Source organism: Leucopleurus acutus (genome assembly GCF_964270905.1).
Source record: "Leucopleurus acutus genome assembly, chromosome: 9".
NCBI lineage: Eukaryota > Metazoa > Chordata > Mammalia > Artiodactyla > Delphinidae > Leucopleurus > Leucopleurus acutus.
The window spans coordinates 67,715,129-67,743,024 of NC_139144.1; the positions used below are offsets into that span (position 1 = coordinate 67,715,129).

The 27,896-nt window shown below is 43.0% G+C and overlaps 1 protein-coding gene across 2 annotated transcripts in view; it reads left to right on the forward strand.

Annotated features, from left to right (window-relative positions):
* EEPD1 (endonuclease/exonuclease/phosphatase family domain containing 1) overlaps positions 1 to 1,453 on the forward strand; it is a 117,207-nt gene extending 115,754 nt beyond the window's left edge. For both annotated transcript variants that reach the window (XM_082846674.1, XM_082846675.1), the window contains one exon: positions 825 to 1,453. In XM_082846674.1, coding sequence (XP_082702800.1) covers positions 825 to 1,024 — 200 coding nt within the window. In that variant the 3' untranslated portion in view covers positions 1,025 to 1,453. The remainder of the gene's footprint in view (positions 1 to 824) is intronic.
* Positions 1,454 to 27,896: the final 26,443 nt, after the last annotated feature.

The window sequence follows — 27,896 nt, forward strand, 5'->3', positions numbered from 1 at the left end:
AATTATCCGCGACAGTTCTCACTGAGGGCCGTGCCAGTGCTTCTAATTGCTCTGTCCTTGCTTTTGTGACTATTTCATTGTTTCTTTTTTCTTTTTTTTTTTTTTTGCGGTACGCGGGCCTCTCACTGTTGTGGCCTCTCCCCTTGCGGAGCACAGGCTCCGGACGCGCAGGCTCAGCGGCCATGGCTCACGGGCCCAGCCGCTCCGCGGCATGTGGGATCCCCCCGGACCGGGGCACAAACCCGTGTCCCCCGCATCAGCAGGCGGACTCTCAACCACTGCGCCACCAGGGAAGCCCTCATTGTTTCTTAAACGTACCTCCTGCTTCATGTATTTCTAAATCTTGACTTTAAAGATACCTTTACTTTCTCATAAACTTCTGTAACTTTCTCTTCTTTGCTCTTTTTGTAGAACTTCCTCCCCACGCCCCCGCCCCCCTGCCCCAGTGTCTTTGCTTTGTGAAATAGGACCTTCACTTCGCTTTAGACATCTTTGCAGGGCATGTGTCCCTGTGTCAAACACTTAGCCTTGCCAGTCAGATTAGAAGTGGTGCATAGTGAGGCGGCGGCCCCCACACGTAGGCTGACGGGTGTGTGACTGGGCAGAAGGCCTGGACCCGGGGTAGTTTCAGGGCCTACACGGTAAACCCTCACTTGTCTGGCACATCCAATGGGCTGAAGCAGCTCGTTTGCACAGACAAGCCGGCTGACTTGAGGGGTCTTGTCAGGCTTGCAGACATACAGCACTGGCCTCCAACCGCCAGCCTGTGACCTCCACCCTGTCCCCCATCCTGATTTCTGGGTCTGTCTTCCCTCTGCCTCCAGGCCACTGGGCTGTACTGAGAGAAGGCCTCACGAACCCTTGGATTCCAGATAACTGGTCCTGGGGCGGAGTGGCTTCTGAACACTGCCCTGTGCTCGGCGAGTTTTACACGGAGAAGGACTGGAACAGGAAGGAAGGCCCTCGGAATGGCAACGGGGTCACCCTGGAGCGAAGTGAAGCAAACATTAAGCACGAGCGATGATGACAGCAAATCATTTTTCCACCCCCTGACCCCGGAGGCGATGAGTTTGCCCTTCCTGGTGAAGATGCAGATCCCGAACTGCCTGCCCTTTCGTCCTCGTTCTGACAGCGCCAGCTCCCGGGCCTTGACCCGCCTGCCTTCCTTGCAGATGCTTTTGGACTCTCATGGGGGCGGGAGCACGTCGGGCCCTCAAGGTGCTGGATGGTCAAATCAGAAGCCCGTGGAGAACTGGAAAGCCTCTGACCTGCGGATGCTGCCAACCTCAGCCGCTGCCCTGGGCTGGCCACCCCGCTGCTTGGACCTCAGCTCGAAGGGAACAGCAGTGGAGGCTGCAGGCAGAGACGGAGACCTGCCCGGGCGACGCCGGGAGCTCCCGTTTCTGACCACCAGTCTGCGATGTGCTGGCTGCAAATTCCATGAAGCTTTTAAATTGAGCACTCTCCTCAAATGTTTTGAGTGATGATTTTTAGTTTTGTTTCGAAAAAATAAACAGAGATGAACCTGCCTGGCCTCAGCGAGAGCCTGGGGGTGGGTCCCCTGCTGTGTGTGTTTTGTGCCCACTTCTGACGCCTCTGGGGGGGCTGTGGCCTGCAGGGCCCTGAACATGGTGAACCCCGGGAGCTCCTTTTACATCCCCACCTTGAGATCATGCAGACGCACCCGTCACACCCTCATTGACCCCCCGAGACCTCTGTAAAATCTTTAGATCGTCTCCTCCCTCCCATCCCATGCTTCATCCTCTGAGCCCTTTGCCGGACCGTCTGTTACTTTGAAGGACCATTTGTGCCTCCAGACACCGTGGGTTCCCTTGTGCTGGACAAGCGTTCCATCAGAACGATCTCCTTTCCTCCTTCCCCACCCACTCCAGTTCCCCAGCCTATTCATTCTCTACCCAGAGCATCCCTCTGCGGATCCCGAGGAATAGCTGTTGATTCTGGATCCGCAGGAAGCTAAGCCCCGGAGTGTCAAGGGAAGGAGGGTCCTTCTTTGTGAGGGGTGTTGGGGGGGGGGGCGCTGGAAGCGTGGGTTAACTGCCACCAGGCACCCTTTTCCTTTCCCAGGTTGGGTTCTCGCTTAGGTCCCCGTGAGACCAGGATTGTAATGCCGATTTCACAGCCGAAGAAACTGAGGCTTAGAGAGCTTCACCTCCTGAAGGTCACACAAGCAGTAAGTAAATAGACGGGATTCACACTCAGTCCAAAGCCCATGCACACATGTCAACCCTGTGCTGCCGACACTGACGTGTGAGAGTGTTAACCCGGTGAACGTGTGGACCACCGTCACCACCAGTGGGAACCCAGTGGCTTGTTGGGCCCAGGGCCGGATGGGCAGTCAAAGGGGCCTGTTGTCCATCAAAGGCCACCTTGGGGCCACCTGGTTCCAACGAGCATCACTGGTCGTGAGCACGGGAAGGAAGCCCCTTTCTGGGGGCTCTGCAGGTACCTGGGCATCAGCCACGCCCACTCCCAGGGGGTGTCTCTTCAGTGGGAGGGTGAGCAGCGCCCGGAGGCCCGGAACCTGTGCCGGCTGAGCCTTGGCCGAGAGCAGCCGAGTTAGAGTGAAAAGTCGTGGCGGGTAGGAAAGGGTGTTCCCCAGCTGCGCTGACCTTTTATGGTGCTTCATCTAAAGTTAAAAGCTCCACCTGCATTCACCAACCGGATGCCCCAAGTCCTTTGAGCCAGATTTTTGCAGCAAAACTGCGGTAAGCAAAGGGCTTCTTAAGTAAGGAAAGAGGGAAAGAAATCCAGTTAAACAACCTTTGTGAAGGTCATTTGGTTTGAGCCAGAGGCTGGGGAGCTAAACTGCATCGGCCACACCTGCTATAATGGAGTTTGCACAGGACTTCTGCTTAGCCTTGACACAAACTCACACCACAGACACAGTGGGGGCACTTGTCACCCGAGGGCCCCAGGAGTTGGGTCATTGCTCGGTGGCCACAGGCCCGGGGTTTGGAACCAGCAGACCTGGCTGCTGAGACCCAGCTCTGCCAGGTCCAAGGTGCGGCCCCTGCAGGTTGTGCTTGTCTGGCTGAGTCCCAGGTTTCTAACCTATTAAACGAGGAAGAATCCCTCAGGGTTGCAGAGAATAAATAACATCTATAAAGTTCTTAGCATACTGTCTGACCACAGGGCACAACTCCAGGGGGAACCGTTCCCCAGGACACATGGTGAGAGCTCAATAAGCAGCAGCGTTTTTTTTTAAATTATTATTATTATTGTTTTTCGCGGTACGCGGGCCTCTCACTGTTGTGGCCTCTCCCGTTGCGGAGCACAGGCTCCGGACGCGCAGGCTCAGCGGCCATGGCTCACGGGCCCAGCCGCTCCGCGGCACGTGGGATCTTCCCAGACCAGGGCACGAACCCATGTCCCCTGCATCGGCAGGCGGACTCTCAACCACTGTACCACCAGGGAGGCTCTTTTTAATTATTTTAAATTATTTATTGTTTACATTTTATCCCCAGAGTTCCCCTCAACTGGAACATGAACTTTGTGGTTTCCCAACAGTGTGTCATCCTGGACTGTCCACTGGTCCAGCTGAGCTCTCAAAAAGAAAGATCCCCACCCAGTGGAGCCTGTCACGTGGACACTGGTCATCCGGCCTGCATTTCACTGAAAAAGACCCAAAGGCCCCGTAAGGGTCCAAGACTGCACCTCACGGTTCCCCCTGGTGGAGAAACTTGGTAGGACACCCAGTAAGTCATCTCTCGGGGACGGAACCTGTGATTTGTTCTATTTGAGTTGACAGGAGACGGCAGACTGACTCTGTCTTCCAGAAGGAGTAAAAGCCGGGCTCAGACATGGCATCTTAAGTGGCATCATCGATGGGCACACTTAGCCTTTGAAAGTCTCGATTGCCAGCCAGGCTGCGGAATGATGGAGCCTTTCCCTAGTAGAGCATTAGGCTATGGAAGCAGCTGACTGGTCCTCTGCTAGCACCTGGCCGCCTAGTCTCCTCCCTGCCTGGGCCTGTGAGCCTTTAGCCCAGAGGCAGGATTTTCATAAAACTTCCAGAATTAAAAGCTCAAGTTTTCCAGAAGCGTTAAGATTAATTAATAATCAGATGGTCTATCTCTTCCCTCTTCCCCTGCACAGTAAATATGAGAGGATTGAGTAGAGCTTAAAATCCAAAGAATACTTAAATTTACAAATTGTGGATAGTTGTTGAAGCTATGGGAAGCTATGATGGGAACATAGGAGTTCATGTCACTCTTCTTTCTACTTTTGTCTATGTTTGAAATGTTCCATGATCACAATGAAATAAATGCATAAATAATAAACGGCCCAAGCCCCCTCCCCCCAAAAAAAGACATTGTTGGAAGATTTACACTTTTTAACAGAATACATTTCCCTGTAGACCAGGTGTGCTGAAGTTCTCACAGCAGAAGTGGAAACACGTGAAGGAGATTAAGTCCTATAATGCTTTCTTTTTATGCCACTCCCTGAAGCAGCATTTTGCTAGGAAGGAGTCACTGAAGGTGATAGAGTGTTTCATTCTAGAATGGGGAAATTAAAATATATGTATTTGGAGGGTAAATTAGAAGTACCAGAGAGAAGAAAGGGATATTTAAAAGCCCTGGGGACTTCCCTGGTGGCACAGTGGTTAAGAATCCGCCTGCCAATGCAAGGGACACAGTTTCGAACCCTGGTCTGGGAAGATCCCACATGCTGTGGAGCAACTGAGCCCGTGCACCACAACTACTGAGCCTGCGCTCTAGAGCCCGCGTGCCTAGAGCCTGTGCTCTGCAACAAGAGAAAAGCCACCACAATGAGAAGCCCGTGCACCACAACCAAGAGTAGCCCCCACTTGCTGCAACTAGAGAAAGCCCGTGTGCAGCAACGAAGACCCAATGCAGCCAAAAATGAATAAAATATATATAAAAAAAAGCCTTGGGCTGCTTTTAATTCATCACCCACCAGGCTGGGCCCTGGGGGTGGGTGGGGGAGGGGAAGGAAGACCCGTGCCTTCCAGGGTCACTCGGCCATGGTCCTGGGCTGTGTGTGTCTGCAGCGTGGCACCCCTGCAGCTGTAAGGACCTGGATGTGTGGAATCCCCAGTATTCTCCATTCTCCTCTTGGTGAGCCTGGAAGGAGGCAGCAGGGTCTCCCTGGAAGGGGTAGCCCGCAGGGATCTGAGTGCTAGGCCATTGGGAAGCTCGCCTCTCTCTCTCCTGGCTCTGGGAAGCCTCTTGCAGAAGCCAGACAAGGCGATTCATTCCTGCATCTTCCATCTTGTAAGAAAACCATGGGCCCCTTAATAAAACAGAACCCTGAGCCCCCAGGCTGGTGATGCCTGGAGACAGTGCTCCGTGGGAGAGGGCCAGTCCCTTCCAGCCAGGCTGTCTGCCCAGTCTCCTTGCTGCTGCCCCCTGGCCTCAAGGCACACACCTGGGAGTGCTCTCACCCACCACACAGGTGAGCAGGTAAACAGCCCTTATCAAAGGCGTAAGGAGGCAAAGAAACAAGCCAGGGAATCATAAACGAGCTTCCTCCTCTTCAGCTTGTGGGGGCAGGTGGGATTCTCCCTGCCTCACCCCACCTGGAGAGGCCAGCAGCCCCTGCCCTTTAGGAAGACCCGTGGGTCAGTCCGGACACCCTGCAGGAAGTCCAGAGTGAGGACAGAGTGGGCACCACGAGCTCTCCTGCCCGTCGAAGGCTATCGTCCGAGCTCCCTCTACGGGCCTGCACCTGGTCCCTTTCCCGGTTGATAGGCCCGGGGAAGAGCTCCGCCCCACGCACAGGGGTGCGTGCTTAGCCTAATGGCCGCTGAACGTGGGCAGGCGCAGAGGGGTGAAGGTGAGACGCGTTCCTGAGGGCAGGCAGGAAGGAAGCGCCCGGAGGGGAGCGGGCACTGCCTGTTTCCTGGGTGTCACACACCTGGCCAGGTGACCTCCACAGCTTACCTGAGGACATTCTTCAAGGATTCCAGGCCGATGCCATCGCCCCCATTTTACAGTAACCTACCTGGGCCTCACAGCTGGTAAGTGACAAAGTCGGGATTCCGACTCAGCTCTGTTTGACTCCAAAGGGCTTGTTCTTAAAGTTCTTTAAGGGAGAGGCTCATAATTAAGAATAAACACAGGAAAACTTGTACAGGAGCGATATAAAGTGCTGTGTGAATCAGAGGAGTAGAGTATGTTTTCACCGGGCGGCAAGTCCGAGGAGTCTTCCTGGGGAAGGTGTCTCTGAGCCGGGACTTGAGTGGGCAGGACTGGAGATGTGGAGGGAGAGTGGGAGATGGCACTGGGCAGGGACTGAGGACAAGGTGTGGAGGAGGGAAGGGTTCAGTATAAGTCACTCTGGCAAGAGTTTATGACGTGTGGTGGGGAGAAGACTAAATGGAACCCGAGGCCAGATCTTAAATGGCAGCTGGCTAAGGAGCTGGGAGGCTGTTCTGCAGACTTTGTGCAAAGCAGAGGAAGAGGCTGCAGCACTCGTGCACCGGGGAGCCTGGAAAGGAAAGTGCAGGTCATCACGCTGGTCCCTGGGGAAGGGATGAAGCCGGGAGTGGAACAGCGGTGGGCATGGAGGGGCGGGGACATTGGTCTTCCCCCGAGGAGCAGGCCCCTGGAACACTTCCAGGGTGAGCCGGAGGCCCAGCAAGTTTGCGGGAACTGGTGGGAGGAGAGGAAGGGAAGCTCTGGGAGGGATTGAGAGCTCAGCTGTAATGGGTGTTACAGGCCCAGACTCCTGTTTAAATCCATCTGAAACTTATTATTGGTGTGACTTTGGGCAAATTACTTGACCTCCCCTGAGCCTCAGTTTCCATATCTGAAAAATGGGGATATTTCTACCTACCTCGTAATATTGTCATAAAGATGAAATGAAATATTGGATGAATGTGGCAAGCCTCCTCCCCATCACCGTCATCATCTGTGGTGGCCAAGCTTCTCTGGGAGATGGCAGCGTTTGGGGAGCTCCCAGACCACTTCTCTGTGCCCAGATACAGTGGCAGGCGTCAGCCAAGCACGAGGAGGTCCCTTTGCGTGAACAACACCGTAAAGATGGACGTGAGTTCAGACGCCAGGGCCTGCCCAAGAGTGGGAGCGCGGGGAGACCCAGCCACCGCTGAGAAGCAGGCCACGGGCCTAAAAGCGGAGGTGGGAGGACCCTCTCTGGGGAGGAGTTTGCTGGGCATAAAATAAGCCACCCGTGGGGATGGGGGGATGACCTTGACTTTCAGGGTCAAACCTCACGAGGCAGCTTTCACCTGGCACTTTCGGTTCTGAGGCGCTTAATGGTGCCGGCTTAGCAAGCTGAGCTCCCATCAGTAGTCGGTGGTGGAAGATGGGCTCGCCTACGTGCCCTGCTGCCTCTATGATGATGAATTATGTAATTAAACGATTCTTGTTGCTGGTGGGGAGCGTGAGGACTCAGGTTTTACTGTGATAAGGAGTGCAGTTGGCCTAGGACGCGTCAAGGCAGATAAGGAGGCCTGTGGAAAACAAGTGACCTTGACAAAGGCAGGGAGTTGGGGAGGGTTGGGGGGTGTGGGGGGCTAATGCCAAAGGGACAGGCCCGGGAGCACTTCCTGCAGCCTCCTGCTCTCTGGAAACTGCTTGGGAGGCTGAGTAGCCAACTGACCTGGCAGTTGCCCCAGCAGCACACAGACCAAGGAAAGCAGGTGGCAGAGGGCCGGAGCGGCCAGGCCCCCAGTCACTGCAGGCCGGGGCCTGGGCGCAGCGCGACACAGCAAGGACGAGCTTCGAAGGCAGAGGTGAGGTGTGGTCTGGGGCACCCCGGGGGCTCCATTCCTCCCTTCACCCCAGGGTAGGGACTGGAGGGGGCACACTGTCTTCTCAGATCTGGGTGCCCAGGGGGTCAGGTTGGGCTTGGGAGCGTGGGAAGTCTCTCGGTGAGAGCAGTGACATCCACGGGCTAAACAACAGCAGGAAAAGGGCCCTGCCTCGTCCCCAGAGAGCTCGGTCCTGGTGCACAGGTGGTCCCAGGTAGCCTGGGCAGGACGGAGACAGGGGAGAGAGAGAAAAGGCCCCAGAAGAGATTCCCCACCTGCTGGCATTCCTTTGCCTTGGGCACACAGGGCAGGCTGCAGTTGGGGCCTTTGGTTCTGGGGTGCCTAATAGTGTCTGCTTAGCAAGCCGAGCTCCCATCAATAGTCAGTGATGGAAGAGGGGCTCTCCGAAGCACCCTGCTGCCTCCATTGTGATGAATTATGTAATGAAATGATTTTTGTTGCTGGTGGGGAGCGTTAAGGACTCAGGTTTTACTGTGATGATGAATGAAGGCAATTGGCCGGCGTTGTGTGATTGCATCAGAACCGGCTGCTTTGGACTGAGCCCAAGTCTGCAGCTGGAGGAGGGTGTCAGGCCAGTGGGCCCAGGCCCACTGTGTATCCTGTGCTAATTTCTTCGCTCTGAGTTCAGAGATGTCTGAAGTGGCATTTTTATTTATTTATTTACTTATTTGGTTTTTTAATTTTAAATGTTTATTTTATATTGGAGTATAGTTGATTTACAATGTTGTGTTAGTTTCAGGTGTATAGCAAAGTGATTCAGTTATACATATACATGTATCTATTCTTTTTCAAATTCTTTTCCCATTTAGGTTATAAAATATTGAGTAGAGTTCCCTGTGCTATACAGTAGGTGCTTGTTGATTTGTCTATTTTATATATAGTCATGTGAATGTCAATCCCAAACTCCTAACTTATCCCTCCCCACCTCCACCTTTCCCCTTTGGTAGCCATAAGTTTGTTTTTAAAGAGTCTGTTTCTGTTTTGTAAATAAGGTCATTTGTATTATCTTTTTAGATTCCACATATAAGTGATATCATATGATATTTGTCTTTGACACTTCACTTAGTATGATAATCTCTAGGTTCATCCATGTTGCTGCAAATGGCATTATTTCATTCTTCTTAATGGCTGAGTAATATTCCATTGTATATATGTACCAGATCTTCTTTATCCATTCCTCTGTCAATGGACATTTAAGTTGCTTCCATGTTTTGGCTATTGTAAACAGTGCTGCAATGAACATTGGGGTGCATGTATCCTTTCGGACCATGTTTCTCTCTGGATATATGCCCAGGAGTGGGATTGCACGATCATACAGTAGCTCTATTTTCAGTTTTTTAAGGAACCTCCATGCTGTTCTCCGTAGTGGCTGCACCAATTTACATCCCCACCAACAGTGTAGGAGGGTTCCCTTTTCTCCACACTCTCTCCAGCATTTATTGTTTGTAGACTTTTTGATGATGGCCATTCTGACTGGTATGAGGTGATATCTCATTGTAGTTTTGATTTGTATTTCTCTAATAATTAGGGATGTTGAACATCTTTTCATGTGCCTCTTGGCCACTTGTATGTCTTCTTAGGAGAAATGTCTATTTAGGTCTTCTGCCCATTTTTTGGGTTGTTTGTTTTGATATTGAGCTGTTTGTAAATTTGGAGATTAATCCTTTGTCAGTCGCATCATTTGCAAATATTTTCTCCCATTCTGTGGGTTGTCTTTTCATCTTGTTTATGGTTTCCTTTGCTGTGCAAAAATTTTTGAGTTTAATTAGGTCCCATTTGTTTATTTTTGTTTTTATTTCCATTACTCTCGGAGACGGATCAAAAAACGATGTGGCTGCGATTTATGTCAGAGTGTTCTGCCTATGTTTTCCTCTAAGAATTTTATATTGATAGTATCCAGTCTTACATTTAGATCTTTAATCACATTGGAGCTGTGAAGTGGCATTTTTAAACAGAGATTCCTGGGATGGCTTCACCTCTTAGCCAACAGGGCACCATCCCTGTTCTGTGCTTCAAGGAATCCTATGAATTTTCTACACTATAAAATTCCCCCCATTCACTGACTCTAAAAGCCCAGGCACAGGGAGTCAAGAAAGGCCAAGACGAGGCCCAGCTCCAACCACAGACTTGCTGGGTCCTGGGGGGCCACTTGTGAACTGCATTTCCCAGGCCCTCAGTTTCTATCCTGCTCTAAAGTGTTACATCTTACTGAGCTATCACACAAGGAGCATTTCTCTCCTGGGCAGTGGGGCTCCCACTTCAGTGCATGGAAGTATCTCCCTAGGAGCTCGCTGGCATGCAGGTTCCTCAGCCCTGACTGTGAGAGTCTGATGCTGGAACGCTGATTAGGTCTGCCTGTGGTCCAGCTGGGTTGATGAAGGTGCCCCGAGACACACACTTTGAGAAATACCGACGTGGAGGGGACTTCGTTTGAACAGAGTGCCGAGAAATGTGGCTGAACCCACTATAAATAATACCCCAAGACAGAGGTGGGGTGACTGAAGCTTCAAGGAATGCACTAGTTTATAAGAATTTTAGTGTGGCTTTCACTGACTAGGTAAGGGATTCCTTCAGCAGGGGTAATAACTACCTGGATCTATGAAGGAGATCAACAGGGTGCTCAACACGTGAAGGGTCAAAGGTGACAAACGGCAGGAGAGCCACTGTGACGGTGACTGTTGTATCAAGAGTCTGAGTCCTTGGCTTGCTGTCCCCATGGAGCTGGCAGTGAGGATCTTTCATCACTTTAATTACCAAACACAAGACCAGCTTTCAAAGACTGATGTTGGGTAAATCCTTATTATTTATAGAAGTGGTAAGCAACTGGAGCTCTAGGAATTTTTCTGAACTTTTCTTCCGAATTTTTCTGAACGTATCATTCTTCATTTGCTTATCCAAGTCCACATTACCAGAGGTTGTTTTAGAAGTCCAGTCTTTTCATATGTATCTCACAGAGGGGTCTTATGCACCTGCTGGCAAGCAGCCGTCACACTGAGTGGTTTTGGTGCTGAGGCCGGCTGGTGCAGTGAATGCCTGGGAGGACCGGCCCCCCAGCCTTCACAGGCAGCTTCCAGCTGGACTCTGAAGCCAAGGGCCCCGCTTCTCATCGGAAGCATACGGATGTTCACGTTCTCAAAGCATAGAATTGTCCCTGACAAATCTAGTCACACATCTAACCCCGAAACACCTCAGATGTTTCCCAAAGGCTCTCAGGAATCCCAGTGTATAGGAGATCTGTTTACCTGGCGAATGGGGTGAGAGGGGGCTAGACCTCTGTGTGATTTCCAGTATTTTATTTGAAGATAACCCACAAGTTTAAAGGGTCTGAAGGCTGCATTGTCAGTGGGTGTCTTGGGTCTGGGACAAAACCTGAAGACCCACAGAGCTGTTGTGTATCAAAGCAAGACGGTGTTAAGATGAGAAGTCATCAGTTCCCTAGACTCACCTGTGTGTGATCCAGAAACAATGGGGACCCCAGGTGGTGGGCCATTGTTAGCTGCTGAGCTGAGAAATCTCTTTGGCCAGAGGATCTGGTGTCTTTTCGCTCTCATTTCTCTAAAAGGAAAACACTGGTTTTCCTGAGAAGTATCTTAGGTAATTATGTTAGGAAGCTGTGGTAAGATAAAATAGCATCTGAATATCAAATTGCTCTCATTTCACATAGATATTGCTTATTTGAAATAGACACGTTAAAATGTTATTGAAGATCTCTCTCAAGACTGTAAATAGTATATACTTTAGCATAGAATAGACTCTGTATATTTATATACAGAGTATGTATTTTGCTTTTCAGCCCAACTCATCTCAAGGAATTTTATGACAAACTTGTCAGTGAGTGATTTAAATTGGACAAAGAGGAAACAGATTTTGGAACAGGCCTGCAGGACACTTCAGAAGGCTCAAGCCTTCTCTTGAGCTCTTTAAAGTGACATGAAAATTTTTCCTAGAAAAGTTATGTTTGCTTAAAATCAGAGTGTATAGGGTGTAGCTCCAAGGGTCAATCAGCGAGATTAATCATCTTGAGGGCCTCCAGCCTGAGAAAAGGAAAAGTTGCAAGAGAAGGGGAAAAGAAGAGCTTGTGGTCCCTCTGCTGGACAGTTGTGGAGTGGCACCCAGAAATTCATGCCAGAACTCTTTCTGGTGCTCAAATAGCTCACCATCAAGAGAACTAGATCTTCCAACACAAAAAAGAGCTACTGTTCTACTAAATCCAAGGGCAGTTTACATGTAAAATCCAAGCTACATAATTAACTAGGAAAATACTGTAAATATTGATAGAGGTTATTTTTAAAAGGCAAGAAAACCAAATATCTGATTTATCTAAATTTTAGAGTTTACTCCTTAGGTCATCACGTATTTGCTGCTCTTAAGAACTTTGATATATATGGTGTTGGGACTTTTTCACATTTAGCTCATCCCCGTGTCAGAAAAAAATCTCCAGAGCTTTACAATCTCTTGAAATTGTCACCCACTGAAATTCTACTTTAAAAAAAATTGAAATATAGTTGACATACAATATTATGTTCATTTCAGGTATGCTACATAGCAATTTGATATTTGCATACATTATGAAATGATCACCTCGGTAAGTCTAGTCCCCATGCAAAGTTATTACAATATTACTGACCATATTCTTTATGCTGTATATTACATCCCTATGGCTTATTTATTTTACAACTGGAGGTTTGTATCAATACCTCTTAATCCCCTTAACCTATTTCACCCACTCCCCCAACCCCATGCCCTCTGACACCACCCATTTGTTCTCTATATGAGTCTTTTCATTTTTTTTTATTTGCTTTGTTTTTTAGATTCTGCATATTGGTGAGATCATACAGTATATGTGTCTTTGTCTGTCTGACTTATTTCACTTAGCATAATACCCTCTAGTTCCATCCATGTTGTTGTAAATGGCCAGATTTCCGTTTTTCCAAGGCTGGATAACATTCCATTGCATATATATACCACATCTTTTTTACCCATTCATTTATTGATGGACACTTACATTGCGTCCATATCTTGGCTATTGTAAATAATGCTGCAATGAACATTGGGTGCATATATCTTTTCAAATTAATGATTTTGTTTTCTTTGGGTAAATACCCAGAAGTGATATTCCTGGATCATATGGCAGTTCTATTTTTAATTTTTTTTAGAAAACTCCATACTGTTTTCCATACTGGCTGCATCAATTTACAATCCCACCAACAGTACAGGAGGGTTCCCTTTTCTGTACATCCTTGACACTGCTTGTTATTTTTGTCTTTTTCATAATAGCCATTCTGACAGGTGTGAGGCATAACTCACTGTGGTTTTGATTTGCATTTCCCTGATGATTAGTGATGTTGAACATCTTTTTATGTGTCTGTTGGCCATTTGTATGTCGTCTTTGGAAAAAATGTTCAGTTCCTCTGACCATTTTTTTAATTGGGTTTTTTTTTTTAATGTTGAGTTGTATGATTTCTTTGTATATTTTGGATATTAACTTTTTATCAGATACATTGTCTGCAAATAGCTTCTCCCATTTGGTAGACTGCCTTTTTAAAAATTTATTTTAAAAATTATTTATTTATTTATTTATGGCTGTGTTGGGTCTCATTGCTGCAAGCAGGCTTTCTCTAGTTGCGGTGAGCGGGGGCTACTCTTCATTGCAGTGCGTGGGCTTCTCATTGCAGTGGCTTCTCGTTGTGGAGCACAGGCTGTAGGTGTGCGGGCTTCAGTAGTTGTGGTTCGCAGGCTCTAGAGAGCAGCCTCAGTAGTTGTGGCACATGAGCTTAGTTACTCTGCAGCATGTGGGATCTTCCTGGACCAGGGCTCGAACCCATGTCCCCTGCATTGGCAGGTGGATTCTTAACAACTGAGCCACCAGGGAAGTCCCTGCCTTTTTGTTTTGTTGATAGTTTCCTTTGCTGTGCAAAAGCTTTTTACTTTGATGTAGTCCCATTTAGTTATTTTTGCTTTTGTTTCTCTTGATGGAGACAGATCCAAAAAAAATATCGCTAAGACCAACGTCAAAGAGCGTACTGCCTATGTTTTCTTCTAGTGGTTTTATGGTTTCAGGTCTTACATATAATTCTTTAATCTATTTTGAGTTTATTTTTGTATATGGTGTGAGTAGTCCAGTTTCATTCTTTTGCATGTAGCTGTGCAGGTTTTCCAACACCATTTATTCAAGAGGCTGTTTTTACCCCATTGTATATTCTTGCCTCCTTTGTCATAGATTAATTGGCCATGTAAGCCTGGGTTTGTTTCTGGGCTCTCTATTCCATTGATATCTATGTTGTTTTTTCTGCCACTACCATGCTATTTTGATCACTATAGATTTGTAGTATAATTGGAAATTAGGGAGTCTTATGCCTCTAGTTTTGGTCTTCTTTAAGATTGTTTTAGCTATTTGGGGTCTTTGTGTTTCCATACAAATTTTAGAATTATTCTAGTTCTGTGAAAAATGCCATTGGTATTCTGATAAGGATTACATTGAATCTGTAGATTGCCTTGGGTAGTATAATCATTTTAACAATATTAATTCTTCCAATCCATTTATGTCATCTTCAGTTTCTTTCATCAATGTTTTATAGTTTTCCAAGTCTTTTACCTTCTTGGTTAGATTTATTCCTAGATGTTGTTTTCTTTTTGATGCAATTATAAACGGGATTGTTTTCTTAATTTCTTTTCTCTATTGTTTACTAGTGTATAGAAATGCAACAGATTTCTGTGTATTAATTTTATATTCTAAAACTTTACTGTAAATATTAGTTTTAACAGTTTTCTGATGGCTTTAGGATTTTCTGTATATAGTATCATGTCATGTGCAATCTACAAACAGTGACAGTTTTACTTCTTTTCAATTTGGATTCCTTCTGATTATTTTTCTTGCTGATTACTATGGCTAGGACTTCCAATACTACGTTGAGCAAAAGTGGTGAGAGTGACCATCTTTGTCTTGCTCCTGATCTTAGAGGAAATGCTTTCAGCTTTTCATATTGAATATGATGTTGGCTGTGGATTTGTCATATATGGCCTTAATATGTTGAGGTATGTTCCTTCTATACTCTGTAGTTGAGATTTTATCATGAAGGGATATTGAAATTTGTCAAAAGCTTTCTCTGTATCTATTGAGATAATGCTATGATTTTCATTCTTCACTTTGTTAATATGGTATATCACATTGATCAATTCATGGATGTTGAACCATCCTTGCATCCCTGGGATAAATCCCACTTGATCATGGTATGATCCTTTCAATGTGCTATTAAATTTGGTTTGCTAATAATTTTTTGAGAATTTTTGCATTTATATTCATCACAATAGTGGCCTGTAGTTTTCTCTGTAATGCTGGCCTCGTAGAATGAGTTTGGAAATGTTCCCTCTTCTTCAATTCTATGGAAGAGTGTGAGGAGGAGTGGCATTATTTTTTCTTTAAATGCTTGGTAGATTTCATCAGGGAAACCATCTGGTCCTAGGCTTTTCTTTGTTAGAGTTTTGATTACTAATTCAATCTCCTTACTCAGTATTGGTCTGTTTAGATTCTCCATTTCTTTCTTATTCAGTCTTGGTAGCTTGTGTGTTTCTAGGAATTTATCCATTTCTTATAGGTTACCCAATTTGTTGGTGTATTATTGTTCATGGTAGTCTAAAATTATCCTTTGTATTTCTGTGGTATCAGTTGTAATATCGTTTTCATGTCTGAGTTTGATTTTTTTTCTTAGTCTAGCTAAAGGTTTGATTTCTTCTTTAACCCACTGGTTGTTCAGAAGCATGTTGTTTAATTTCCACATATTTGTGAATTTTCCAGTTTTTCCCTCGTTATTGATTTCTAGTTCATACCATTTTGGTCAGAAAAGCTATTTGGTATTATCTCAATCTTCTTAAAGTTTCTAAGACTTTGTGATATGAACTCTATCTTGGAGAATGTTCTGTATGCACTTGAGAAGAATGTGTATTCTGCTGCTTTTGGATAGAATGTTCTGTATTTGTGTTACGTAAATTTTGTCCAAAGTATAGTTCAAGTACATTTCCTTATTGATTTTCTGTCTGGATGACCTACCCATTGTTGAAAGTGGGATACTGGAAGTCCCCAACTATTATTGTATTGTTGTCTATTTCTCTCGTCAAATCTATTCGTATTTAATGTATTTGGGTGTTCCAATGTTGGATACACATATGATTGTTATATTCTCTTGAATTGACCTCTTTATCATTATATAGTGACCTTGTCTCCTGCTACAATTTTGGCTTAAAGTCTATTTTGTCTAATATAAGCATAGTTACCCCTGCTCTTTTTGGTTTCCACTTACATGAAATATCTTTTTCCATCTCTTCACTTTGAGCCTATGTGTGACCTTAAAGCTGTAGTGAGTCTCTTGTAGGCAACATATGGTTGGGTCTTGTTTTTTACCCATCCAGCCACTCTGTGCCTTTTGTTTGAAGAACTTAATCTGTTTACATTCTGAGTCATTATTGATATGAAAGAATTTATTAATGCCATCTTACTGTTTTCTAGAAGCTTTGTAGTTCCCGTGTTCCTTTCTCCCTCTCTTGGTGCCTTCCTTTGTGAATTGATGATTTTCCATAGTGATCTGCTTTGATTCCCTTCTCCTTATCTTTTGTGAATCTACTGTAGGTTTTTGCTTTGTGGTTATCATGTTTACATAAAACATCTTATAGATATAAAAGTCTATTTATGCTGATAACTTCAACTGCATACAAAACCTCTATCCTTTAACTCCTTCCACTTTTACATTTTTGATGTCACAATTTACCTCTTTTTATGTTGTGTATTTATTAACAAATTATTGTAGTTAGTTATTTTAATACTCTTGTCCTTTAACCTTTGTACTAGGGTTATGTGATTAACACACCACCATATTACAATATTAGAATATTCTAAATTTGGCTATATGTTTACTTTTACTAGTATGTTACTAATTAGTGTCCTTTCATTTCCGCTTGAAGAACTCCTTTCAGCATTTATATTATTGAATTCTGAGTTCTTTATATATTCCAGATACAAGTCCCTTATCAGATACATGACTTAAAAACTTTTCTTCTATTCTGTGGGTCATATGTTCATTTTTTTGATGGTATTCTTTTATGAACAGGAGTACTTATTTTTTCTAATCATCCTTTCATATTAATTATAGATGTTTCCTTGTTTTAGGGTTTTTTTAAATTTAACTTTTATTTTATATTGGGGTATAGTTGATTGACAATGTTGTTTTAGTTTCAGGTGTACAGCAAAGTGATTCAGTTATACATATGCATATATCCATTCTTTTTCCATATAGGTTATTACAGAATATTGAGTAGAGTTCCCTGTGCTATACAGTAGATCCTTGTTGATTATTTTATGTATAGTAGTATGTATATGTTAATCCCCCAAATTCCTAATTTATCCCTCCCCTCCACCTTTCCCCTTTGATAACCAGAAATTTGTTTTCTAAGTGTGTGAGTCTGTTTCTGTTTTGTAAATAAGGTTATTTGTATCATCTTTTTAGATTCCACATATAAGGAATATCATATATTTGTCTTTCTTTGACTTACTTCATTTATTATGATAACCTCGAGGTCCATCCATGTTGCTGCAAATGGCATTATTTCATTCTTTTTTAGGGCTGAATAATATTTCATTGTATATGTGTATCACATCGTCTTTACCCATTCCTCTGTCAATAGATATTTAGGTTGCTCCCATGTCTTGGCTATTGTAAATAGTGCTGCAATGAACATTGGGGTGCATGTATATTTTTGAATTATGGTTTTCTTTGGATATATGCCCAGGAGTGGGATTGCTGGATCATATGGCAACTCAATTTTTAGTTTTTTAAGGAACCTCCATATTGTTCTCCATAGTGGTTCTACCAATTTACATTGCCACCAACAGTGTAGATTTTCTCCACACTCTCTCCAGCATTTATTGTTTGTAGACTTTTTGATGATGGCCATTCTGACTGGTATGAGGTGATATCTCATTTTAGTTTTGATTTGCATTTCTCTAGTAATTAGCGATCTTGAGCATCTCTTCATGTGCCTCTTGGCCATATGTATGTCTTCTTTGGAGAAATGTCTATTTAGGTCTTCTGCCCATTTTTTGATTGGGTTGTTTGTTTTGATATTGAGCTGTTTGTAAATTTGGAGATTAATCCTTTGTCAGTCGCATCGTTTGCAAATATTTTCTCCCATTCTGTGGGTTGTCTTTTTGTTTATGGTTTCCTTTGATGTGCAAAAGCCTTTAAGTTTAATTAGATCCCATTCGTTTATTTTTGTGTTTATTTCCATTACTATAGGAGATAGATCAAAAAAGATATTGCTGTGATTTATGTCAAAGAGTGTCCTGCCTATGTTTTCCTCTAAGAGTTTTTATAGTGTCAGGTCTTAAATTTAGGTCTTTAATCCATTTTGAGTTTATTTTTGTGTATGGTGTTAGAAAATGTTCTAATTTCATTCTTTTACATGTGACTGTCCAGCTTTCCCAGCACCAATTATTGAAGATTGTATTTTCTCCATTGTATAGTCTTGCCTCCTTTGTCATAGATTAATTGACCGTGTGTGGGTTTATTTCTGGGGTTTCTATGCTGTTCCATTGATCTATATTTCTATTTTTGTGTCGTACCATACTATTTTGATTAATGTAGCTTTGCAGTATAGTCTGAGATCAGGGAGCCTAATTCCTCCGGCTCCATTTTTCTTTCTTGGGATTGCTTTAGCTCTTTGGGGTCTTCTGTGTTGCCATACAAGTTAAAAATTTTTTTTGTTCTAGTTCTGATAAAAATGTTATTGGTAATTTGATAGAGATCATGTTGAATCTGTAGATTAGCTAGTGTAGTATAGTCATTTTGACAATATTGATTCTTCCAATCCAAGAACATGATATATCCTTCCATCTGTTTGTGCCATCTTCGATTTCTTTCATCAACATCTTATAGTTTTCAGAGTACAGGCCTTTTGCCTCTTTAGGTAGGTTTATTCCTAGGTATCTTATTCTTTTTGACGTGATGGTAAATGGGATTGTTTCCTTAATTTCTCTTTCTGATCTTTTCATTGTTAGTGTATAGAAATTCAGGAGATTTCTTTGTATTAATTTTTTTATCCTGCAACCTTAACAAATTCATTGATGAGCTCTAGTAGTTTTCTGGTAGCATCTTTAGGATTTTCTATGCATAGTATCATGTCATCTGCAAATGGTGACAGTTTTTCTTCTTTTCCAATTTGGCTTCCTTTTATTTGTTTTTCTTCTCTGATTGCCATGGCTAGGACTTCCAAAACTATGTTGTATAAAAGTGGTGAGAGTGGGCATCCTTGTCTTTTTCCTGATCTTAGAGGAAATGCTTTCAGCTCATTAAGTATGATGTTAGCTGTGGGTTTGTCATATATGGTCTTTATTACGTTGAGGTAGGTTCCCTCTATGCCCACTCTCTGGAGGGTTTTTATAAATCGGTGCTGAATTTTGTCAAAATCTTTTGCTGCTTTTGAGATGATCACATGGTTCTTATTTTTCAACTTGATGTGGTGTAATACACTGATTTTTGGATATTGAAAAATCCTTGCATCCCTGAGATAAATCCCAGTTGATCATGTTGTATGATCCTTTTAATGTATTGTTGGATTTGGTTTCCTAGTATTTTGTTGAGGATTTTCGCGTCTAAGTTCATCAGTGATATTGGCCTGTAATTTTCTTTTTTTTGTGGTTTATCTTTGTCTGGTTTTGGTATTAGGGTGATGGTGGCCTCATAGAATGAGTTTGGGAGTGTTCTTTCCTCTGCAATTTTTTGGAATAGTTTGAGAAGGACAGGTGTTGACTGTTCTCTAAATGTCTGATCAAATTCACCTGTGAAGCCATCTGGTCCTGTACTTGTGTTTGTTGGAATCTTTTAAATCACAGTTTCAATTTCAGTACTTGTGATTTGTCTGTTCATATTTTCTATTCCTTCCTGGTGCAATCTTGGAAAGTTGTACCCTTCTAAGAATTTGTCCATTTCTTCTATATTGGTATATAGTTGCTTGTAGTAGTCTTTTATGATCCTTTGTATTTCTGTGGTGTCCACTGTAACATGTTTTTCATTTCTAATTTTATTGATTTGACCCTTCTCTTTTTTTCTTGAGTCTGGCTAAAGGTTTCTCAATTTTATTTATCTTTTCAAAGAACCAGCTCTTAGTTTCATTGATCTTTTCTATTGTTTTCTTCATCTCTATTTCATTTATTTCTGCTCTGATGTTTATGATTTCTTTCCTTCTACTAACTTTGGGTTTTGTTTGTTCTTCTTTCTTTAGTTGCTTTAGGTGTAAGTTTCAGTTGTTTGAGATTCTTCTTGTTTCCTGAGGTAAAATTGTATTGCTATAAACTTCCTCTTATAACTGCTTTTGCTGCATCTGATAGGTTTTGGATCATTGTGCTTTCAACTTTCATTTGTCTCTAGGTATTTTTTTGGTTTTGTCTTTGATTTCTTCAGCGACCCATTGGTTGTTTAGTAGCATATTGTTTAGCCTCCACGTGTTTGTGACTTTTACATTTTTCTTCTCGTGATTTCTAATCTCATAGTATTGTGGTCAGAAAAGATGCTTGATACGATTTTAATTTTCTAAAAGTTACCAAGGCTTGCTTTCTGGCCCCCAGCACGTGACCTATCCTGGAGAATGTTCTGTGTGCTCTTGAGAAGAATGTGTATTCTGCTGCTTTCGGATGAAATGTTCTATAAATATCAATTACATTCATCTGGTCTAATGTGTCATTTAAGGCCTTTTTTTCCTTTTGGATTTTCTGTCTGGGTGATCTGTCCATTGATGTAAGTGGGATGCTGAAGTCCTCCACTATTATTCTCTTACTGTGAATTTTTTCCTTTAATGTCTGTTAACATTTGCCTTATGTATTGAGTTGCTCCTGTGTTGCCTGCATATATATTTACAATTGTTATATCTTCTTCTTGGATTGGTCCCTTGATCGTTATGTAGTGTCCTTCTTTGTCTCTTGTAACAGTCTTTATTTTAAAGTCTATTTTGTCTGATATGAGTATTGCTACTCCAGCTTTCTTTTGATTTCCATTTACATGGAATACTTTTTTCCATCCCCTCACTTTCATCTGTATGTGTCTCTAGATCTGAAGTGGGTGTATCCATTCAGCCACTCTGTCTTTTGGTTGGAGCATTTAATCTATTTACATTTGAGGTAATTTATCAATATGTATGTTTTTACTGCAATTTTGTTAATTGTCTTGGGTTTGTTTTTGTAGGTCTTTTTTCTTCCCTTCCTCTTTCATTCTCTTGTGATTTGATGACTATCTTCAGTGTTGTGTTTGGATAGCTTTTTCTTTTTTGTGTGTGTATCTACTGTTGGTTTCTGGTTTGTGGTTACCATGAGATGTAGCAGCCTATATATAAAGAAGATTGTTTTAAGTTGCTGGCCTTTTAATTTCAAATGCATTTCCAATATCCCGCATTTTTATTCTCCCCTACCCACGATTGCTGGTTTTGATATATTTGTGTGTGGACAAATATGTATGCTTACTTTTACTGGTGAGCTTTACCATTCATAATGTTGTTTCTAGTTGTGGCCTTTTCTTTTTATATTTTGCTTCATTGGGTCTTTGTTGCTGCATATGGGCTTTCTCTAGTTGTGGCGAGCAGGGGCTACTCTTCATTGCGGTGCACAGGCTGTAGGCACGTAGTCTTCAGTAGTTGTGGCACACGGGCTTAGTTGGTCCACAGCATGTGCGATCTTCCTGGACCAGGCATCGAGGTAGTGTCCCCTGCATTGGCAGGAGGATTCTTAACCACTGCACCATCAGGGAAGTCCGCTGTGGCCTGTTCTTTTCTGCCTAGAGAAGTTCCTTTAGCATTTGTTGTAAGGCTGGTTTGGTGGTGCTGAATTCTCTCAGCTTTTGCTTGTCTGTAAAGCTTTTGATTTCTCTGTCAAATATGAACTAGAGCCTTGCTGGATATTCTTGGTTGTAGGTTTTCCCCTTTCATCACTTTAAATATATCATGCCACTCCCATCTGGCCTGCAGTTTCTGCTGAAAAATCAGCTGATAACCATATGGGGACTCCCTGGTATGCTTTTATTGCTGTTCCCTTGTTGCTTTTAATATTTTCTCTTTGCCATTAATTTTTGTCATTTTGATTAATGTGTGTCTTGGCATGTTCCTCCTTGGGTTTATCCTGTAAGGGACTCTCTGCACTTCCTGGACTTGTTTCCTTTCCCATGTTAGGGAAGTTTTTAAGTTACTATCTCTTCAAATATTTTCTCAGGCCATTTCTCTCTCTCTTCTCTTTCTGGGACCCCTATAATGTGAATGTTGGTGTGTTTAATGTTGTCTCAGTGGTCTCTTAGACTGTCCTTTCTTTTCATTCTTTATTCTGTTCCACAGCAGTGATTTCCACCAATCTGTCTTCCAGTTCACTTATTCTTCTGCCTCATTTATTTTGCTATTAATTCCTTCTAGTGTATTTTTCATTTGTTATTATATTGTTCACCTCTTTGTTCTTTAAATCTTCTAGCTCTTTGTTAAACATTTCTTGTATCTTCTCAGTCTGTGCTTCCACTCTTTCTCTAAGATCTTGGATCAACTTTACTATCATTACTCTGAATTCTTATTAAGGCAGATTGCCTATCTCCACTTCACCTAGTTGTTTCTGGGGTTTTACATTGTTCCTTCATCTGGACCATATTTCTTTGCCATCTCATTTTGTTGAACTTTGTTTGTGGTCTCCATCTCAGGCTACAGGTTTGTAGTTCCTCTTGCTTCTGCTGCCTGTCCCCTCGTGGGTGAGGTTGTTCTGGGGGTTTGTGCAGGCTTCCTGGTGGGAGGGACTGGTGGGTGGAGCTGGGTCTTATACCTCTGGTGGGCAGGGCCACTTCAAGGGGGTGTGTTTAGAGGCAGCTGTGGACTCATGACTTTAGACAGGCTGCCTGCTATAGGTGGGGCTGTGTTCCCACTCTGTTGGTTGTTTGACCTGAGGTGGCCCAGCACTGAAGCCTACAGGCTGTTGGGTAGGGCCAGGTCTCACTGCCAAAATGGCAACCTCTGGGAGAGCTCACACTGATGAATACTCCCTGGGGCCTCCACCACCAGTGTCTTTACCCCCACAGTGAGCCGCAGCTGACTCCTGCCTCCCCAGGAGACTCTCCAAGACCTGCAGGTGGGTCTGGCCCAGGCTCCTATGGAGTCACTACTTTGCGGTGGTTCCCAGTGCTCATGATACCTTGTGTGTGTGTGCTCCCCAAGAGTGCAGTCTCTGTTTCCCTCAGTCCTGTGGAGCTCCTGCACTCAAGCCCCGCTGGCCTTCAAAGCCAAATGCTCTGTGAGCTCCTCCTCCTGATGCCAGACCCCAGGCTGGGGCTCAGAACTCTCAGTCCTGTGGGAGAGCCCCTGTGATATAATTATTTTCCTGTGTGTGTCGCCTACCTGGCAGGTATGGGATTTGGTATCACAAAAGTGCCCCTCCTACCATCTCATTGTGGTTTTGTCTTTGGACATAGAGTACCTTTTTTGGTAGGTTCCAGTTTTTTCGTCTATGGTTGTTCATCAGTTAGTTGTGATTTTGGTGTTTTTGTGATAGGAGGTGAGTTCAAGTCCTTCTACTCTGCCATCTTGTCTCCTCCTTCAAGAGTATTTAATTTAAGAAATGTCCAGTTTTTTTTCTTGGCTTGTGATTTTGGTTCTAAGGTATGTAACTAACTGGAAATAGCAGTGCATGCAGAATCATTTATACAGTAGTAATCTATTGTTGTAAAAAATGATGAAGGATGAGGAGGAGATATATATACGTATATTTGTGTTTGCCTGTGTATGCACAAACTGATAAGTTTTATAAGAAACTGAAAATAGTAGTTATCTCTGGTGGGAGAGAACAGGGATGGGAGCCACAGGTGGGAAGGAGAATTTGTATCATTTTATTGCATTTATTTAAAAATAAGAAATTTTAAAAATTTCAAAATGCAGTGATTAAATCTAGAATTCTGCTAACACACTGAATAAAACAATAAACATGAACTCAAAAATGCAAGAAAGATTTAAAGACCATATGTGCATATAGTAAAGTCAAATAAAAATAGTATGGAGTAAAAGTGAGTTTCCTTCTTACTCCTGGCTCCTAGTCCTTCAATGTCACCACTCTTACCTGTATCTCATGTAGCCTACCAGAGATGTTCTGTGACTATACAAGTGTACATGTACATACACATACCGTCCCCCCACCCTTTTAAAAAATCAAATAGAAACTGACTTCAAACACCATTCTGAAACATGCTTTTCACTTAACAATAGATTTTGGAGATTGTTCTACAATGATGTAGAATCTAAATCAATATGTACAGGCCTACTCTATTTTTAAATAGACTATATAGTTTTAACATATAAATACGTCATCTAACTAGTTCCTTGCTAATGAATTTTAAGCTTGCTTCCACTCTATTTTTACCACAATGTTGCAGTGCAAAGATACATATCTTTGCACAAAGATACATATCTTTGCGCAAAGATATATGTGTACATATATTTTTGCATATGTGTGCAACATATATATGATGAATAAGTGTGTGATAGTGTGTGTGTGTACTTATTGTGGAATTGTTGGGTTAAGGATATATATGCTTTTAACATTTTCATGTATTTTCTAATAGAGCTCTAAAATCAACTTATCAAAAACATCCTTTTGAGATTGTGCTTGGAAGCACCTCTTGGAAGGCAGATCTAGTGGTAATGAACTCTCTCAGCTTTAGTCTGTGTGGGCAAGTCTTTATCTCTCCATTTCTGATGGAAAACTTTGCCAGAGTATTCTTGGTTGGCAGTTTTCTCTCAGCACTTTGAATATATCACCCCACTGTCTCCTGGCCTGTAAGGTTTTCACTGAGAAATCTGCTAATAACAGTATGGAGGGTCCCTTTTAAGTTACAAGCTTCTTTTCTCTTGCTGCTTTTAAGATTCTCTTTGTCTTTTATTATAGCATGTCTTGAAGAGGATCTCTTTGAGTTTGGTGACCTTATGAACTTGGATATTTTCCCTCAGATTTGGGAAGTTCTCAGCCATTATTTCTTTAATAAGCTGTCTGCCCCCTTCTCCCTCTGAAACGCTAATAATTTGCAAGTTGTTTCTTTTGATTGTATCCCATAGATCACATAGGCTTTCATTATTCTTTTCCATTGTTTTTTGTTTTCCTCTGACTGAATAATCTCAAAGCTCCCATCTTCTACCTCACAGATTCTTTCTTCTGATTGACACATTCTCATATTGATGCTACTATATTTTTCATTTCATTCACTGTATTTTTCTACTTCAGAATTTGTTTGGTCCTTTATGATTTTTGTTAAACTGCTCATTTTATTCAAGTATTTCTTGATTTCATCAAATTGTCTATTCTTGTAGCTCACTGAGCTTCCTTAAACAGTTATTTTTCATTCTTTATCAGGTAAATCACAGATCTCCATGTCTTTGGAATCAATTACTGGATTATCATAATCCTTTGGTAGTGTCATGTTTTCTTAAGTTTTGCTTTGTTGTCTTTGTATCTGAAATAGCAGTTGCTTCCTCTAGTCTTTACTAACTGCTTCAGCAGAGAACTAACTTCAGTCATCCCTGCTAGAGATTCTGAGGCTTCCTCAGATCAGCTATGGGTAAGCCTGCTCCACACTTCTTGGCCTCTTATGGCAGAATCCTTAAGCTTGTATATCTTCTCTTGAGTCTGCAATGCAAAAGGTTAGGTGCTGACGACCTCCCTTCTGCTTTCCCAAGTGTGGGGCTAAAGCTCACATTTGTGGTCTCCCTTGGGCCTGCAGATTCAGTTGGGCTTTTTTTGCATGTTCACTAGCCGTCTGCCAAAGCTTGCTCTTGATGCTATCAGGAGTGAGACAGGAAGCCACAGGGTGGGGGATGTGTGTGGGTGAGGCACATGGAGCACTACTGGTTCCCATGGGCTGGTCAGGGAGACCCACAGGTAAGGTGTCCCCAGTGCCATGGGGGCTAGCTTCTTGATGGGACTGTGAGTTAGTAGGCTCTGTGACTCTTTAATGCCCTCCAAGAGTCCTATCTGCTATTCTCCTAGCACCTTCCCACCCCCTCATCATGCAGCTCAAGATTCAGTAGTCTGGATGAGGCAAGAGAGAAATGGGCCTCTTTGGTGGCTTCCCACATAGTTGGAGAAGCTGGGTACTCAATCACTTGCATTTTCCCCTCCAGGGGAAATCACAGGCTGAGAAGGTCTCTCTTGGCCCTGAACTGTGCCACCTTGAGGGAAGGATAATGAGGATAAAATCAAACTGTTCCTCTTCAAAGCATCTAAACTCATTTATTGCTCCAAAAATGTGCTGAAAATTCTTCACTGGAAACCCAGACTTTCACAAAGGTGCTCTTGTCTGTGGGTGATTGTCTAACATAGTACTTTCCAAGGGTTTCCACACTGCAGCCGAGAGGGCCTGGAGCTGGTTCGCAGGCCACTGCAGGGTCCATGCCAGGACCTAGGTCTGTATGCCTATAAGCCAATGCATGGGCAGGAAAGATTCCTACCGGGTTGCCTGGCGATTCCTACAAAGTTGCTTGGTGTTGGATCCCTAAGCTCCCACCAGGTCATTTCTGTCTGTATATGGATACCAAATTGCTGTGGGTGGAGGACACAAATGAGGGGAAGCTTTTTCAGCCATGCTGATGTCACTTCTGAAGCTGGTCATCTTTTGTTAGGATAACTGGATCGCTGGGAAGAAATGAATGCTCAGTAATCTCTTAGTGGTCAGATTTCTGCTCTTCGCTTCGTCCTCTTTTAGGTACAATTCTTTTCAGTTCTGAAGGCTAGAAGTTCAAGATCAAGGTGTTGGAAAGCTTGATTTTTCCTGAGAGCCATAAGGGAAGGATCTGTTTGGGGCCTCTCTCCTTGGCTTGCACATGGCTGCCCTCTTGCTTCCTCTTCATGTGCTTTTCCCTCTGCATACTTGAAATTCCACATATTCTTAAAGCTAGCTAACAAACACTGGTATTTCTCATCCTGGCAGTTTCAAGATATTAATTCCTTTAGCCACTAGAATCAGAGTGAACAAAAAGGAATGAAATCATAGCCAGCTGACAAGGTTTTCACAAGTGCCATAAAGGTTTGAATTCAAAGACCAAGACACTTAAGGATAAAGTGCTGATTCCCTTGCGCATCTGCTGAAGGGCTCAAAGGATCTCCTCAGGGCCTGTGATGACCCAAGCAACTGTATTCTTGGTCTACTCCTTCCCCTAGGCTAAAGTTGCTCAGGTTCCAAACAAGCCTCGCAAAGAGTGGTAATAAAATACTGTAAATACTCACTACTTTGCAAGTGATCTTTGTCTGTGTGCTTCAAACACATGAACAGGCCCATTTACTATGGTTTACATTCTTTTGGTAACACTTTTTGGGTATGGTACTGGCAGTGCTGTAACCTGGGTGTGTGCCACTCTTCCTCACTGGACTGTGGAACATTTCTTGTCTTCATCAGAGGACCTCTGACACTCAGCACAGATTCTGCTCCTCAGTTGGTTCTGCATAAAAGTTTATTCAATAAACAAACAGGGTAGTAAATTAAGACAGAATTTTCCCTCTCTCCTTTTCCCTATGCCCCATGGGAGTATATGCTAATTAGGGGAACTAATTAGGGGAAAGGTAGAGTGTGGCAAATATATTTCTCTATAAATAAGTACTAGAAGACAAACATGATTGATGATATTTTCAATAATTACAATAAAAAACCCAGAAATACCACAATAAAAATATAACTAGGTTTTAAAAGAACAGAAGTTTACATGCATATATATCCAAATAGTTCATTTAAGAACCTCAGTGCTATTTATTTCTATTACAGCTAGACACAAAATGCTCAAAGATAGAAAATATAAAGAAATGAAGACTATGGATTTATGTTTGCAGACTATTTTACTTTGAAACTGTCTGGTGTGAAAACCTAACAAACAGTTTATTAGAATTTGGATTTGATACAACTATATGTTAGAATTTCAGTGGAAAAAACTGATGAAATCCTAATGATCAATAGCCTATAGTAAATGACTATGCTAATTAAAACGAGTATGATCTTCAACTATTCTCCTAAGTACTGCTGCTGTAATTTTCTATTTATAAAAACTTTCATTTTAGAGAAAACTGACCTTAATGCTATTTCAA